The sequence below is a fragment of the Aulostomus chinensis genome, chromosome 3 (genome assembly GCF_037954235.1).
Source record: "Aulostomus chinensis isolate RoL2024-O1b breed Wild chromosome 3, RoL_Achi_v1.0, whole genome shotgun sequence".
Classification (NCBI taxonomy): domain Eukaryota; kingdom Metazoa; phylum Chordata; class Actinopteri; order Syngnathiformes; family Aulostomidae; genus Aulostomus; species Aulostomus chinensis.
The window spans coordinates 32640223-32657350 of NC_141322.1; the positions used below are offsets into that span (position 1 = coordinate 32640223).

Sequence of the window (17128 nt, forward strand, 5' to 3'; positions counted from 1 at the left end):
CAGCATGAGCCCAGCAGCTTCCTGGGAGCAAAGAGCTCTAGCTGGTTAGTAGGGAACTATGAACTATGTTAGATATGAAGGAGCCCAATTTTTAGGACTTTGGATTTTAGAAGAATCTAGAATTCTATTGTGGATCTGACAGGGGTCCAGTGCCGAGAAGCCAGTACAGGAGAGACATGGTCTCTTCTGCTAGTTCATGTTCGTCCACCAGCAGCTGGAGAATCTTTAGGGACTTATTAGTCCAGCCTGGTAGGAGGGAGGTGCAGTAATCCAGCCTGGAAGTGACAAAAGCAGGGACTAGTTTTTCTGCATCTTCTTGAGCCAGGATGTGTCTGATCTTAGCGATGTTACGTAGATGGAAGAAGGCGTCCTGGAGATTTGTTGAATGTGGGAGTGAAAGGATCCTGGTCAAAGAGAACTCCTAGGTTCCTTACGGTGGTGCTGGGGGCCAGGGTGGTGCCATCCAGGGTACCTGTCTCATTTGATGAAGTCAGATGTCCTTTGCCGATGTTTATATGACTGCATGCTCGGTCAGGGTTAGTGGAACCAAGCTGCTGGGTTGCTGTTGTTCAAAAACTGCTGCCATTAAATACATGTTAGCAGTGTTGGAGAGTGTCGCATCCATGGTGTGTTTCAACAGAGAATGTTGAGCACTGTTTTTCCTGCTTCCTCTCGATGAGCACAGTGTGATGAGAACACTACGTTCAGTAACCACGCCCTCTACCTGGGTCTGCCATGCTGTAAAGATGACTGCAACAGCTGCCCCAGCATCCCCTCCAGCCTTGTCTTCCAGCGCAGCACCAAGGAGACCTTCTGGATCTCCACTCAGCTCTCATCCACCAAGCTGACTCAGAATGGTATGTAGACCATGCAACATTTCTTAACATTGTCTCAGGAGCTCAAGGCCTAGTGTTTGTTTGGCCTTAGAAAGTCTGAAGAAGCATCCTGATGTTTCTATAAAGGGACCTGCAGCCATACTGTGCACGCACTGAATAAAAAACCAGAGGAGAGAAGGCAAAAGGGCACTTTACCTGCTGAACAAACGGAGTTTAATACAGTAAACAAGGATTGTGGAGGACCCCACAGCCCAAAAGAAGTTTGCCCAGCTAAAGGGAAAAAAATGCCTGAAATGCAAAAAACTGAATCACAATGTCAGAATGGATGAGGCAGATGATGACTCAAAAATACTGTACATCGATGCCCTCATAACTGAAGTCACAGACAATGACGAACAACTATGTATGTAGACATTGAGGTTGGCCCATCAAAACAAAAAGTGACATTCAAAATAGACACTGGGGCACAAGTCAATGCATTCCCAACACATGTGTTCACTAAACTGTTTAAAGACATTGCCCTCCAGGACCTATGGAGGACAAATACTGAGCACAAAAGGCATGTGCGAGCTGAAATGCAAATACTAGAAAAAAATCAATGATGCTGAGCATATATATCATTGACACCACACCTCCACCCATCCTCCGACTGAGAGCTAGTTTGGACATGAGCTTGATCAAAGTCATAATGAAAGTGGGTGAGACTAAACAAAATACAAACAATAACTCACAGAGCTTGCTGAAGGAGTATGCAGACGTGTTTCAGGGCAGAGGAGAGTTTCCAGGAGACTGCAACCTCCCTGATGCGACACCTGTCATATACCCACCACACAGAGTCCCCATTGCACTTTGCAGCTGCCTGAAAATAGAGTTTGATAAGATGAAGGAAGAGAACATTATCTGCAAAGTGACAGAACCCACAGAATGGGTTAATAGCATGGTGGTTGTTGAAAAACCCTAAAAGAAGAAGTTAATAGTATGCCTGGACCCCAGAGACCTCAACAAGGCAATTCAAAGGCCACACTAACCCCCATCTACATTTGAGGACATCACCACAAAACTAGCCCAATACTTCAGCGTTCTTGACGCAAGATGAAAAAGTAAAGCTGAGCCCTGAATCATCACTCCTGACAACATTCAACACACTGTTTGGCAGATAATGATAAGGTTCAACCCTGACAAGTGTTGCTTCTTGCTTCCAGAGGTAGAACAAATTCGAAAGGGATTAATTGACAGTCTGATAAAAGCGTTCTGTGGAAACACAACCAGATGTTCAGCTTCAGTTCCACATGTTAGGAGGAGGTGGAGGTGTGGTTGTGACAGTGAGGGGGTTCATGGACAGACTGATGGACACCAGTTGAGTCTAGGAGAGAGAGAAATGCAGTACCAGACTGTGGTTATCAACATCCTCATGAATACTGAAGTCTCCTCCAATCATGACTTGATCTGATTTAGAACTCAGATCAGAATTCAGAGTCAGGACCAGGAGGACAGTCCTCAATCATCAATCAGAGAGGCTGGAGAGTTTCCAGGCTGGAGGAGACAAACTGAGAATCAGGCTCTCAGATGAATGGAAACTTCTTCTGGTTTGGGATTTATTACTAAACTGGTGTCAACAATGGCAGCAGCGCCACCTCCTGGGCCAGAGCCTGGAGGAATATGAGTGTTCCTGTGACTGGAGGAGTGGATTCATTCAGACTAGCATCCTCATCGTCACCAGCCAGGTTTCAGTGAGACTCAGCAGGTCAACACAACTGTCAGATGTCACTTCATTCACTGGTTCAGTTTTCAGCATCAGAGGTCTGATATTTAATCGTCCTCATCTAATTCTGATATTCTGTTGAGTTGATTTAGTGGTTGTGTTAATTTTGATTCGATTTTTCTGATTGACTCCTCTACAGTAGAATTTGGAGTCAATAAACTGACGTGGTCAGGGGACAGACACAGTCTCTATGGAGTTGTGGGTGGGTAACTGCCCCCTAGTGGACACGCAGAGAAGCATGTAAGACAGCAGCTCTGCTTCCTGGTCTGAACTCTGGGTTGTCAGGCATCATCAGCTTCAGCGTCGTCATCGTCATCGTCTTCGGCTTTATCCGGTTGGTCCGGGTTGCAGGGGCAGCAGCCTCAGCAAGGAAACCCAGACTGTCCTCTCCCCAGGCATGTCCACCAGCTCTTCCAGGGGAAGAGCTAGTGGGAAGCCGAGATATATGATACCTCCAGCGTGTCCTGGGTTGGCCTCCGAAGCAATCCTTTTGTCCACTGGGGTAAACCCCAATGTACAGGCAGAGAGTCTGGGGGCAATCAAAAAGCCCAGCCCGGCCCTCTGCCTCTCACCTGGAACAACTTCAGTGAAAGAGAGTCCAACCCCTCTCAAGGACTTGGGTTCCTGACCTGGAGCTATGTGTCGAGGTGAGGCCAACTATATCTAGCCGGTCACGCTCAACCTCGTCCACCAGAGAGGTGACATTCCATGTTCCAAAAGCCAGCTTCCATGCCTGGGTATCAGACAGCCAAGGCCTCCACCTTGGACTGCTGCCCATGGTGGGACCACGGGAGGACGTGTCCATGTAACCTTTTCAGGTGACGGTTCCAGGAGGGGGGGGGGGGGGGGGGGGTTGTCAGAGTTTTGGTGAAACACCCGACAGCAAGCCCTTGTTACCCACAAAGTAATCGCCTCACTGAAAAGACAGCCCAGACATCAAAACACATCTTTGACAAGGTCAAACACTGACCACAGAGACCATTGTCTTGGTTTGCTTGAATACAGGAACACACCTGTGGATGGTCTGAAGTCACTTCCTCAGTTCCCGATGAGGGGAAGGCTACCCTTTACTTAAACCCTCTTGCTGAGAGGCCACAGTGCTGATCACTGCACCTCTGTGCTGCCCCATTATGAAAATGATCCAATATCCAATCCAAATATTCTCTTTTATGTCCAAAGATGGTTTTAGCATGGGATGTAAAACTGATATTTGATCATAATGGTGCCCTGTCTACAGTAGTGACACTAGCCCCTATGAAATTGCTTATTAAATACATTACAAAGACAACTTTTGGTAGCAAAGAAAATGTTTCTATGTAGGATGGGACAATCTGCTGACCTTCTGTAAAAGTGCTCTAAATTGTTCTAAACATACCTCTTTGTTTCTGACATCCTGCAGTTTGAAGATCCCTATGTGAATTTAAGAGAATATTGTATTTAGTATATTTTTAGGGCTGTCAGGCATTTTAATCACTTAATATAATTAATTACATGTTTGTAATTATAAGTTTGAAATGAATTACAAATCAGTTTTGGGTGTTACATGCATATGAATTATTTGAAATACATTTGTGGCAAAACACTGAATGGAACTGAATTACTCCTGCTGAGATGGTTGGTGACCTGCATGGCAACCCCTGCCATCTGTGTGTGTGAATGATACAATATTCTGAAGCACTTTCCATAGAAAAGTGCAATAGATGGACAATACATTTTCTGGTCATATGATTTCAGCTGGGAAAAGTTCCCCTTCCACAAAACATGGAACATCTGAGGAAATGCAGGTTATTGGCTTGAACAAAAATTTTCCTTCTGGCTCCTGATACGAGGTCCCCCCAACAATAGTGGATCTCAGTGGAACTAAAGAACAATATCTGTTATTCCCTTAAAGCGTCCTGCAATAAAAGTATGTTCTACATATTTTCTGCAAATAAAGTAACTAAGTTTACACCAGCAAGGACACTCTCAGTGCACTGTTTTAAACTTTTAATCCTTAACAAGAATTTTGGGGAGTTTCACATCATGTTGACTCCTTTCGGGCTGTTGATGTGGTTGTTGTCCTTCAGTGGATCTGTTGGCCCTGCTGAAGTGGAAGGCCCACCCAGACCGGGTCATGGACATCCTCGGCAGGCTTCGCCACGTTAGTGGAGAGGAGATAGTAAAGGTAAGGCGACCGATGTTTAACCTGAAGTTTCCATGAAGCTTGTAGCTCGGAAGTCTGCTGCTCACTGGTGGTCTGGAGTTGCTGGAAACTCTCATTCTTTCACAATATTATTCAATTTAGGTGTGAAACATTTCACAGGTCAGTTCATGCTGGTCTGGTTCATCTCTGTTTACAGCAGAACAATCAATGGGGGAAACAGAATTCTTCATCATAATCAGTTCTTCATCCTAGATATACCATGAGAGTGAATGCTATGACATCACAAGTGATGTGATCGCATTAATGAAAGCCTTCTTAGCTTTATGAATAAAGAAAAAAGGAACAATTTAGACAACTGGAGATGTGTGAATGTGTTGTACATCAGGTCTCAGTTGTTGATGGTCATGAATTGCTAGTTTCCTGCTAGCTTCCTGCTGTCTTCCTGAAAGCTTCCTGCTTGCTTTCTGCAACATTCCTGGAAGCTTCTTGGGAGCTTCCTGTGAGCTTCCTGCGAGTTTCATGATCTTCAGTTTGATAATTACCAGCTCGATGGTCTATTTACACACTGTGATTAGCTTCCTGAGGGAGTTTTATAATGCCAGTGAGTTCTTATCATGATGCTGAGTTATTACCCAACATGCCTGTGGGATCTCCTGGATTCTCTGTCTGCTCATTTTGCCATATTCAACCCTGGTGTGTGTGTGTGTGTGTGTGTGTGTGTGTGTGTGTGTGTGTGTGTGTGTGTTTTGTATGCGCCCAGTTTCTTCAAGACATCCTTGACACATTATTCTCCATCTTGGATGACAGTACTGACAAATATGGGCCACTGGTGTTCCAGTCATTGGTGAGTTTGTTTTCAAAATAATGGCAGAAGATTAATAAAACTGTAGAAAATAAAGTCTAGGCGCTCAACTGAATTTGCTGGAATTCAGTCACATCAGATCCAGGTTAAAATGATTAATGGAGATTCTCTCAAAGTCTAGTTTTGAGCAAACACAACAAAGTACTGGATAATACAAAATGTGTTGCATATGTTGTGTTTGACTCTCTTAGGTATTCATCATTAACCTTCTCAGGGACAATAAATATTACCACTTCAGGCCCGTCATGGACACCTACATCCAGAAGCACTTTGCTGGAGCACTGGCCTACAAGTGAGTGCAACACAGTCACATGACTGATTCACACTTGTGTGTTTGTGAGTCATGTCATGACTCTTTGAAACTTTGACATAGATTTGCCTGATTGTTCATCTGATTAACAAAATAGAAAATGAATGGAAGTTATTAATGTTTGAAATGTATTTTTTGTAAGGAAGTAAAGTTCATTTATATAGCACCTTTCACAGATAATAATAATAACACTAATAATAATAATACTAATACAAATAAAACAATAACAATAATAGTAATAATAATAATTATAGAGCAGCAGGGTGGAGCAGTGGTCCTCACTGTGGCCCCCCAGCAAGAAGGTTGTGGGTGGAGCCCCGGCTGCAGCACGGGGTCTTTCTGGGTGAGTCTCCATGTTCTCCCTGTTCCTGCTGGGTTCTCTCCGGTACTCCAGCTTCCTCCCACAGTCCAAAGACATCAAGTGGGGACGAGGTTAGGAAAGAGGCAGGAATAGTATAAAGACAAAAAATAAATAAATAGACAACATTTGACGTAAAAGGCACTAATGGAATTTCCTGAAGTAGTGCAGTATCGTGCAGTTTCGTGCAAATAGTGCGATGAGAGAGTGTCCGTGTAAAGAGGTGGGTGCAGGGGTGGGGGAGGGTGGCAAAGTCTGTGAGGGTTGAGTGTGGAGTCTCGGGGTGGGGGGGGCAGACACTGTGTGTGTGTGTGTCTGTGTGTGTGTGTGGATGGATGGGAGGGGTTTGCAGGGGGAAGTTCTGGCAGAGTCCATGAGAGGGAGCAGCAGCACAGTGTCAGTTCCTGAGGAGGAGGCAGGGGTATATGTGTGTGTGTGTGTGTGGGGGGGGGGGGGGGCAGAGCAGGGAGGGAGTTGAGCCCCCAGACCACCTGGTGGAAAAAGCTGTCCTTGAGCCTCCTGGTTTTTGCCCCTAGATTTCGCAGTCTCCTCCCTGATGGCTGCAGGCTGAAGAGGCTGTGAGCCTAGTGGGTGGGGTCACCCGCAATCCTGATGGCTTTGCGGGTGAGGCGGGTGTTTTTGATGTCCAGGAGGGGAGTGAGCGAGACACCAATGATTCTCTCAGCTGCCCTCACAATGCGCTGCAGAGACTTGCAACAGGACACAGTGCATGGTGATGCAGCTGGTCAGGATGCTCTCAATGGTGCCTTTGTAGAAGGTGAGCATGATGGGGGGGGGGGGGGGGGGGGATTCTTACTCTCCTCAGTTTTTGGAGAAAATATAGGCATTGTTGGGCTTCTTTTGGCCAGCAATGCAGTGTTGAGGCTCCAGGACAGATCTTCTGAGATGTGTACACCCAAGAACTTGGTGCTGCTCACCCTCTCCACTGCAGCACCATCGGTGGTTAGTGGAGCATGCTGGATGTGTGCTCTCCCGAAGCCTATAATAAACAGGATAAGCAGCAGAAAATGGATGGATGGATGGAGGGATAATCATACTGCTAAAATTAATAATAACAACAATAATAACAACAGCTTCGTTGTTGCACAGAGCGGTACAAAAAGTCATTTCTGCCGCAAGCATTAGCTCTGTACAATAGTCACATTTGATTTGATTTGATGGTCACTTCACTGCACTTTTTTGTAAATATCCTGTACATCTCCTAACTCTTCTCATTTTGCACACTTGAACATTGCACATTACTCATACAAATGACAAGTTTACAGTATTTCCTTATTTAATTTTGCTCCATATTCTGGCACATTGTAGATTTTAATTTTATGGTTATTTTATTTAATTTTTGTATTTTTGTATTTTTTGTACTTTTATATTGCTGCTGCAATAAGAGAATTTCCCAGTTTGGGACAAATAAAGTACCTATCTTATCTTATCTTATCTTATCTTAACAATAATGATGCTGTCCATACAGTATGTGTAAATACATAAATAAAATAAAAAGGAACAAAACAGCTTGAGACTGAAAAGTTAAAAACATAGCAGCAATGCAGAGACATGACGGCAGGTTTTGCCAAAAGCCTGTCTGAATAAAATGTTTTCAGTTGGTTCATGAAGCCTTCACACAAGTCAAGAGAATACAGGTGTGAAGGCAGAGCAGACCATAAATTGGCTGCAACAGCTTGAAAAGAATGGTCATCTCTGCTTTTGTAAAGGTTTGAGGGACAGACAGTAATGATTGGTGTGATGATCTAAGAGCCTGATTTGGTGATTAAGGGAAGAGGAGGTCTATAACGTATTGTAGTGTTTTGCCATTCAAAGCTCTGAAAGCCAGCACCAGTATTTTAAAGTGGATATGAAATTTAATGGGAATTGCAGAGATGTGTGATCTCTTATTTCTACTAGTTAAAAGCCAGGCTGTTGCATTCTGGACAGTTTGGAGGTGATTTAAAAAGGTTTTATGTAAACAGTAAAAAGAGAGTTACAATAATCTAAAGAGGAGAAATAAAAGCACGAACAACCATCTCCATCTCAACCTTGGTTACCATGGATCTTAATTTAGAGATATTCCTTAAGTGGAAAAACATGCTCTCATAAGGTGACTGACATGATTGTCGAGTGATAGAGTTTGGTCAAAGATGACACCTAAATTTCTGAGCTTATATTGAGCAGAGGCGATTTTTGACAGGTTCAGTTCAAAGGAGGGTAAAGTCCCAGTTTTAATTAACCAGCAGTTAAAGGAATTTCTAAAAATTACTGGAAGACCTCTTTCACAGCCAGATAGCCTTGGGATGCTGATGGAGCAACAATCTTGAGGACAGAGTTCATTTATGGATGAAAATTCAAGATTTCACCATCAAGTTTCCATGTGAAACAAAAAGTCCATATTGTCCCTGAAAACTAAATCTTCATCTTCGTTGTCCTCCGCTTCATCCGGTGGGTCCGGGTCGCGGGTTCAGCAGTCTCAGCAAGGAAGCCCAGACTGCCCTCTCCCCATCCACTTCAACCAGCTCTTCCGGGAGGATCCCGGGGCATTCCCAGGCCAGCCGAGAGATATAATCCCTCCACCGTGTCCTGGGTCGGCCTTGAGGCCTCCTCCCGGTTGGACATGCCTGGAAAACCTCCAGAGGGAGGCGTCCAGGAGGCATCCTCACCAGATGCCCGAACCACCTCAACTGGCTCCTCTCGACATGGAGGAGCAGCAGCTCTACTCTGAGTCCCTCCCGAATGACTGAGCTTCTCACCCTTTCTCTAAGGGAGAGCCCTGCCTCCCTGAGGAGGAAACTCATTTCGGCCGCTTGTATTCAGGATCTCGTTCTTTCAGTCATTACCCAAAGCTCATGACCACAGGTGAGGGTTGGAACGTAGATTGACTGGTAAATCAAGAGCCTCGCCTTTTGGCTAAGCTCCCTCTACACCACAACAGACTGGTTTAGCACCTGCAAGACTGCGGATGCTGCCCCAATCCGCCTGTCAATCTCCCGCTCCATCTTACCCTCACTCTTGAACAAGACCCCAAGATACTTAAACTCCTCCACCTGAGGTAAGACCTCCCCCCCGACCCGGAGTGGGCAAACCACCCTTTTCCGGCTGAGGACCATGGCCTCAGACTTGGAGGTGCTGATTCTCATCCCAGCCGCTTCACATTCAGCTGCAAACTGTCCCAGCTGGGGGTCGTGGCCCGATGGCGCTAAGAGGACTGCGTCATCCGCAAACAGCAAAGACGACATCCTCCCGCCACCAAACTCGACCCCCTCCACCACCCGGCTGCGCCTAGAAATTCTGTCCATAAAAGTTATGAACAGAACCGGTGACAAAGGGCAGCCTTGGCAGAGTCCAACCCTCACTGGGAATAAGTCCGACTTACTACCGGCCACGCGGACCAGACTCTCCTCCGGTAGAATGATGGAATGGCCCTTTGTGAAGGGCCATCCACCCCGTACTCCTGGAGTACCCCCCACAGTATGCTCCTGGGAACATGGTCGTAAGCCTTCTCCAAGTCCACAAAGCACATGTGGACTGGTTGGGCAAACTCCCATGCCCCCTCCAGCACCCTAGCGAGGGTGAAGAGCTGATCCACGGTTCCATGGCCAGGACGAAAACCACTCTCTTCCTCCTCGATCTGAGGTTCGACTATCGCCCTGACCCTCCTCTCCAGTACCCTGGCGTAGACCTTACCAGGGAGGCTGAGAAGTGTGATCCCCTGATAGTTGGAACACACCCTCTGGTCCCCTTTCTTAAAAACGGGGACCACCACCCCGGTCTGCCACTCCAAAGGCACTTCCCCCGATGTCCACGCAATGTTGCAGAGACGTGTCAGCCAAGACAGCCCCACTTCATCCAGAGCCTTGAGATACCCAGGGCGGATCTCATCCACCCACGGGGCTCTGCCACCGCGGAGTTGTTTAACTGCCTCGGCGACTTCTGCCCCGGAGATTGGACGACCCCCCCCCCCCCCAAGCACTCCCCAGACCCTGTCTCCTCCATGGAGTACGTGCTGGTGGGATTGAGGAGTTCCTCAAAGTATTCCTTCCACTGCCCAATTATCTCCCCAGTTGACGTCAGCAGCCTCCCGCCCCCACTGTAAACAGTGTGGGCAAGTTGCCGCCTTCCCCCCCTGAGGCGACGGACGGTTTGCCAGAACCTTTTAGGAGCCGACCGATAGTCGTTCTCCATGGCCTCACCGAACTCTTCCCACGCCCGAGTTTTTGCCTTGGCGACTGCCACAGCTGCACACCGTTTGGCCTGCCGGTACCAGTCGGCTGCCTCTGAAGACCCACAGGCCAGCCATGCCCTGTAAGCCTCCTTCTTCAGCCTGACGGCTCCCCTCACCTCTGGTGTCCACCAGCCGGTGAGGGGATTGCCCCCTTGCGGCCACAGCTCACAGCAGCAGCCTCGACAATGGCAGAGCGGAACATGGCCCATTCGGACTCAATGTCCCCCACTACGCCCGGGATGTGATCAAAGCTCTGCCGGAGGTGGGAGTTAAAGATTGTTCTGACTGGTTCTTCTGCCAGGCGTTCCCAACAAACCCTCACTACTCGTTTGGGCCTGCCAGGTCTGCGCGGCGTCTTCCCCTGCCATCTGATCCAACTCACCACCAGGTGGTGATCAGTTGACAGCTCAGCTCCTCTCTTCACCCGAGTGTCCAGAACATGTGGTCGCAGGTCAAATGATACGACTATAAAATCGATCATAGACCTGCGACCTAGGATGTCCTGGTGCCATGTGCACCGGTGGGCATCCTTATGTTCGAACATGGTGTTCCTTATGGCCAAACTGCGACTTGCACAGAAGTCCAATAACTGAACACCACTCGGGTTCAGGTCGGGCCTGCCGTTCCTCCCAATCACACCCCTCCAGGTCATGCTGTCATTGTCCACGTGAGCGTTGAAGTCTCCCAGTAGGACAATGGAGTCCCCAGCCGGGGCACCATCCAGTACCCTTCCCAAGGACTCCAAAAAGGGTGGGTACTCTGAACTGGCGTTCGGCGCATACGCGCAGACCACCGTCAGGACCCGTTCCTCGACCCGGAGGCGCAGGGAAGCAACCCTTTTGTCCACGGGGGTAAACCCCAACATACAGGCAGAGAGTCTAGGAGCCACCAAAAAGCCCAGCCCCGCCCTCCACCTCTCACCCGGAGCAACTCCAGCAAAAGATAAAGTCCAACCCCTCTCAAGGACTTGGGGTTCCGGACCCAGAGCTATGTGTCGAGGTGAGGCCGACTATATCTCGCCGGTAACGCTCAACCTCTTCCACCAGCTCCAGCTCCTTCCCCGCCAGAGAGGTCACGTTCAATGTGCCAAAAGCCAGCTTCCATGTTTGTGGTTCAGACAGCCGAGGCACCCGCCTGGAACTGCCACCCAAACCACACTGCACCGGACCCCTCCGGTTCCCCCTATGGGTGGTGAGTCCAAAGGAGGACGTGCCCGTGTTTCCTTTTCGGGCTCGGCCCGGCCGGGCCCCACGGACCAAGGCCCGGCCACCAGGCACTCGCCTTCGAGCCCCCACCCCAGGCCTGGCTCCAGGGCGGGGCCCCGGTGCCCCTCCGGGCAGGGAACACACTGCACTTGCTGTCGTTTCCATGAGGGGGTCTGTTGAACCGTTCTTTGTCTGGCCCTTCGCCTAGGACCAGTCTGCCTTAGGTGACCCTACCAGGGGCAAAATGCCCCCGACAGCATAGCTCCTAGGGTCACTAGGGCACTCAAACTCCTCCACCACGGTAAGGTGACGGTTCCAGGAGGAGGAAAACTAAAACCTTAAGGAAAAATATATTATTCGTGATTGAGCTCGCATTGAACAGAGCCATCCTGATAGAGGACTCAACTGGAGTAGCTCAGCAGGCGCAGGTGACAAGTGCTTGCTCTCTGAAGATACCTGCCTTCAGTCTATCTACATGTTCTGTGATTCATAATGACAGGGATGGGGACACAGGAAGAGCATTTTTGGCTTTCATGGTCTTCCATACATTGGGAGGTTACTGCTGCACAATCAGAAAATTGGGCAGTTGAGAGAGCTGGAGGCAGTGATGAGTGGGCTAGAAGGAACAGAGGGACAGCATCAGTCTGCCAGACTGGATAGATGGCAGGAGAAGTTAGAGGCGAGAACTGTCAGTCTCTTATTGCTGGGGTGGAGATTATCATGTTTGTCCAGTTTACTCAGGTTCCAAAATGAGTCACAGTGGCTGATATAGCCATAGCCACATGCTAAGCAGATGTTGCTTCACCTTCATCGGTGCTGTAGAGATGGCTGAACATCTCAGAACTCTTTTCTGAGTGTGGGGGTTAAGCCTGAGAAAATGCAAATTTTTCCAATGCTCTAAATCAATGCACAATCACAGTGTGGGCAGACAGGTGATACTCAGTGATGGCAGGGATATGGAGGTGTAAATCATGGACTTTTGCATCAGAGAAAGAATATGTTATGCCATTGGGAATAGCGGGGGACCTAATGATGGAGTAACCTACCAGGATATATTCTGGGGGTAGAACGAGGAGGCCAGCATTAACTGTACCAGCTGCACTCGCAGCGGGTGGGAACGGGCAGAAGAGGCCAGCAATGATCCCACTCTGGGACATTTTCCAGAGGGAGAAGTGGTCTGGGAGCTGGTGGTACTGCTGCTGGGAGATGTGTGCTTCCTGCATGAGGATGGACCAGTACCAGCACTGCCACACTGCACCACCGATGCCCAAGAGGGTTACCTGAGCCGGAGCCGAGTGGGAGAGACCACAGTCTTCAGAAACACTGGCCCACCATCACCATCATCCAGTCCCTAAAGTGTTCCATAGTGGTTGAAGAGCTGGGGTGTTTAGCGTCCTTTTCCCTGAGGGGGGCACGGAAAATGCACGGAAAAAGCTTGTGCTCCTCCATACTGTACTGCAGGAGGGAAACACAGATTCCTCACAGATGCTGGTCTCAGTGGCAGAAGAGAGCCGCTGCACGCCAGCCAGTCAGCCGGAGATGGGAGATGATCTGAGACTGGCGGTGTAGGAGTTCATGGATGAGCTTCTCCAGGGAAGAAACCTCAGACTGAAGCTCTGAAAATTCAGAAGGAGCCACCATGTCAAGCCTGTTTAACGTGTCCACTGGAAGTCTACGTAATTGGTGGTGGCCGGGGAACAGTAGGTTAGCCGCAGGAGCTGCAGGAGAGAGGGCTGTAGCCATTCAGGTAGCTGGAGAGATTTTGTAATAGTCTAGTAAAATTATAGCGGCTTTAACATTGATTATATTTTCTGGAAATCTGTGTTATCACTGTCATGTGGTGGAGGGTGCTGTTGAGCACCTTGTGATAAAACACTGCACTTCTACTTCCAAACACAAGTAATGAAGCTCCAGAAATCAGAAGAAGCAGTGCTACTCCCCCCACTTCTGTATAAAGAAATGGTGGGGAGCAGCATTAGTTGCCCCACACTAAAGCATACCCTGCATATGAATGGGACAGTCTTTGACTAAATGAACACATGTGATGGGGATCTGGAGGGGTAGGGCCATTTCGGGGACAGTGTAGTCCATTTATAGTGGAGAAAAGCATTCTGGGATGGTGTAGCTGGCTGTCAGTGAATGTTCAGTTGTGGAGCTACTTAGGGAGAGAGCTTTCTTGGAAGCACACACATGGCCTCAGTGTGGACTATAAGGCCAGTTTCTTTATTGAACATCTCCAGTAGTGTGTCCTTCACTGAGTGAAAGGTCTAGGGGTTTAGGCAGGTGAAGGAGATGGACCAGGTTTTGAAGGGGGCGAGGGAGCCCAGGCTGATGGATAAGGCTGTGTTCTCATATGTGACCAGAATAAATGATAGATTGTGAGGGAAAGTTTGACTAGGTATTCATCAGGAAATGATGGCACACCAGTTCAGGGTCCGAACATCCTCGACTGATGTAGGGCTGCACAAATGAATTTTTGCGAGAAAGGTGTCAGACAGCTGACCTGGGATACAACAGGAGGGTTTGTGGCACCCCCTCAAGCAGGCAGGTTCCCAAAATATGGTACTGACTCAGAGGGTAAGAGATTCCTTCATCCCAGACAGCCAGAGTTTTCATTAAACCCACTAATCCCCTGCTATTTTGAAGAATTGAAACAAGGGATGGAATCAATATATCAGAATTAACATCAGTGTAAGTATGCCGGAATTAGCTCAGTTCCCAAATTTAATCCATAGTCATTAGGTAGGTACCATGCAAAACAGTTACACAGGACATCTTATAGGACAGATGGAGGTTTAGGAAAGTGGTGTTAATACATCCAAATCTCTGGAGTCTCCCCCCTGCTGCACCGTCTGCGTGTTCATGTGTTTTTGAAGTATCATCTTACTCAATCAGCTGGGTTTCTCATGTTTTTTTGATGCCGCCAGATTACACTGTCAGGAGTTTTGGTGACAGATGTCATTGTGTTGAAATGCTGTTTCAGAGAGCTGATTCGCTGTCTGAAGTGGTACATGGATCGCTCTGCTGAGGTGGTCCGCCAAGATCATATACAAGAAGCCATGAGGGTAAGATCTTCCTGGATCAGTGCTGCTGACATTTTCCAGGAAAACCAAATCTTCCAAGAAACAACTGATGTACACTACCAGTCAAAAATCGAAGCGAAGTAAAATCTGGTCAACTGGACGTAAGTTTATCTTGAAGACGTTTCACCTCTCATCCGAGAGGCTTCTTCAGTTCTAGTGAAGAGTGTGGAAACTCCAGCTTATAAACCTATGTGGGAGTGGTCAGTGCTATTGTGGTGGAAACGACCCTCCCGAGACTCACCTGGCCTCCCCAAACGACAGTCGTTGTGCGGTGTCAGGGAGTTTCAGGGGTGGTCGTTAGCGTCGTTAACGTCCAGTTGACCAGATTTTACTTCGCTTCGATCTATGATGACCTGGATGAATGAGAACCTGCACAGATACCAGTCAAAAGTTAGGACACACTTTCTCATTTTATGGCTTTTCTTTATTTTCATGACTATTTACATTGTAGAATCTCACTGAAGGCATCAAAACTATGAATGAACACATTATGGAATTATGTAATAAACAAAAAAGTGTGAAATATTTCTGAACAGATTTTATATTTTAGGTTCTTCAAAGTAGCCGCCCTTTGCTTTGACCCCTGCTCTGCTCACTCTTGGCGTTCTCTCCTTGAGCTTCATGAGGTCATCACCTGAAACGGTTCTCCAACAGTCTTGAAGGAGTTCCAGAGGTGCTGAGCACTTGTTGGCCCTTTGGCCTTCACTCTGCGCTCCATCTCATCCCAATCATCTGGACTGGGTTCAGGTCAGGTGACTGGAGGCCAGGTCATCTGGGCCGCCCTCCATCACTCTTCTTCTTGGTCAAGTAGCCCTCACACAGCCTGGAGGTGTGTTTGGGTCGTCGTCCTGCTGAAACATCAATGACCGTCCAACTAAACGCAGACAGGATAGGATGGTGTGTTGCTGCAGGATGCTGGGGTAGCCATGTTGGTTCAGTGGGCCTTCAGTTTGAATAAATCCCCACCAGTGTCACCAGTAACCCCCCCCCCCCCCATCACACCTCCTCTCCTTCCATGCTTCACACTGGGAACCATGCATGCAGAGATGTCCGTCCACCTTTTCTGTGTCCAAAAAGATGTTCATCTGGGCTCCAGTCTGAGGAGCTGTTAACTGGTAGCTCCTGAGGCTGGGGACTGGGATGAACTCCTCCTTAGCAGCAGAGGAGACTCTTGGTCTTCCTCTCCTGGGCCGTCCTCATGTGAGCCGGTTTCATCGTGGAGCTTGATGGTTTTTACGACTGCACTCGGGGACGCATTCAAAGTTTTTGCAGTTTCCTGGACTGAGTGACCTTCAGGTCTTAGAGCACTGATGGACGTGGCTCCTCTCTACTGAGCTGATGGTTCCTGCCATGACATGAATTCTAGCAGTGGTCAAACAGAGCTGTCAGCTGGGGAGCAGCCTGACTTCTGCTCAGCTCAACTGATGCTCCCAACCAGGAAGAAGGCAGGAAACTCCACCACTGAACCCTGACAAGGTGAACCTGAGAGGGGGAACCATTTCAGGTGATGACATCATGAAGCTCCCTGAGAGAAGGACGAGGGTTTGCAGCACTGCAACGAAGCAAAGGGGGGCAACTTTGAGGAGCTGGAATATAAAACATGTTCAGCGTCATTTAATTCCATATACCTTGTTTCATATGTCTGATGTTTTCAGTATGTATCTGCAATATAGAAAGTAGTAAAAATAAAGCAAAAACAGTAAATGAGAAGCTGTGTCTAAACTTTTAACAGGTAGTGTACAGGCTGTTGACATGTGAATCTTGAAAAGTTGATCTGAAACATGATGTTGGTACGGCAACATGATATTTGTGTTTCTGGTTTGCAGAAATGTCAAGCTTTTTTTTATGGTGACGGATTTTGACGAACCCAATCACTTCAATGCACAAAGAGCCATTTAAAGCTGCTGTTGAATGATTAAGTTCTCTTAGATGTGACTGAAAAGTTGTAGTTTTTAGTATGAAAAATTCCTGTTTCCCAGGTTGTTGGTGAATGTGTTGTATATATGTATGAATATTAATGCTGTACATGAATATTCCCTCACACTCCCAAACCTGCATGTGGCTATCAGGCTCTGGAGTACCTCTTCAAGTTCATCGTACAATCTCGTATCCTTTACTCTCGGGCAACTGGTGGGATGGAGGAAGAACAGTTTCGTAGCAGCATCCAGGAACTCTTCCAGTCCATCCGCTTTGTCCTCAGTCTTGACTGCCGCAACTCAGAGACCCTTGTCTTCACACAGGTGAGCTCCTTCGAATGTCCAGATGCCTTTTTTGTGATGGTTTTGGTCCTCTCCACTTGACAGACACTGACAATAGGACTCGTTTGCTTTTCAAGCCT

General features: G+C 47.8%; 1 protein-coding gene across 13 annotated transcripts in view; it reads left to right on the forward strand.

Moving 5' to 3' along the window:
• LOC147268701 (dedicator of cytokinesis protein 3-like) overlaps positions 1–17128 on the forward strand; it is a 90658-nt gene that overhangs the window by 29327 nt on the left and 44203 nt on the right. For all 13 annotated transcript variants that reach the window (XM_086200510.1, XM_086200512.1, XM_086200513.1 and 10 more), the window contains exons 18-23: positions 686–857; positions 4665–4762; positions 5502–5585; positions 5795–5895; positions 14691–14772; positions 16860–17030. In XM_086200510.1, coding sequence (XP_086056636.1) covers positions 686–857; positions 4665–4762; positions 5502–5585; positions 5795–5895; positions 14691–14772; positions 16860–17030 — 708 coding nt within the window. The remainder of the gene's footprint in view (positions 1–685; positions 858–4664; positions 4763–5501; positions 5586–5794; positions 5896–14690; positions 14773–16859; positions 17031–17128) is intronic.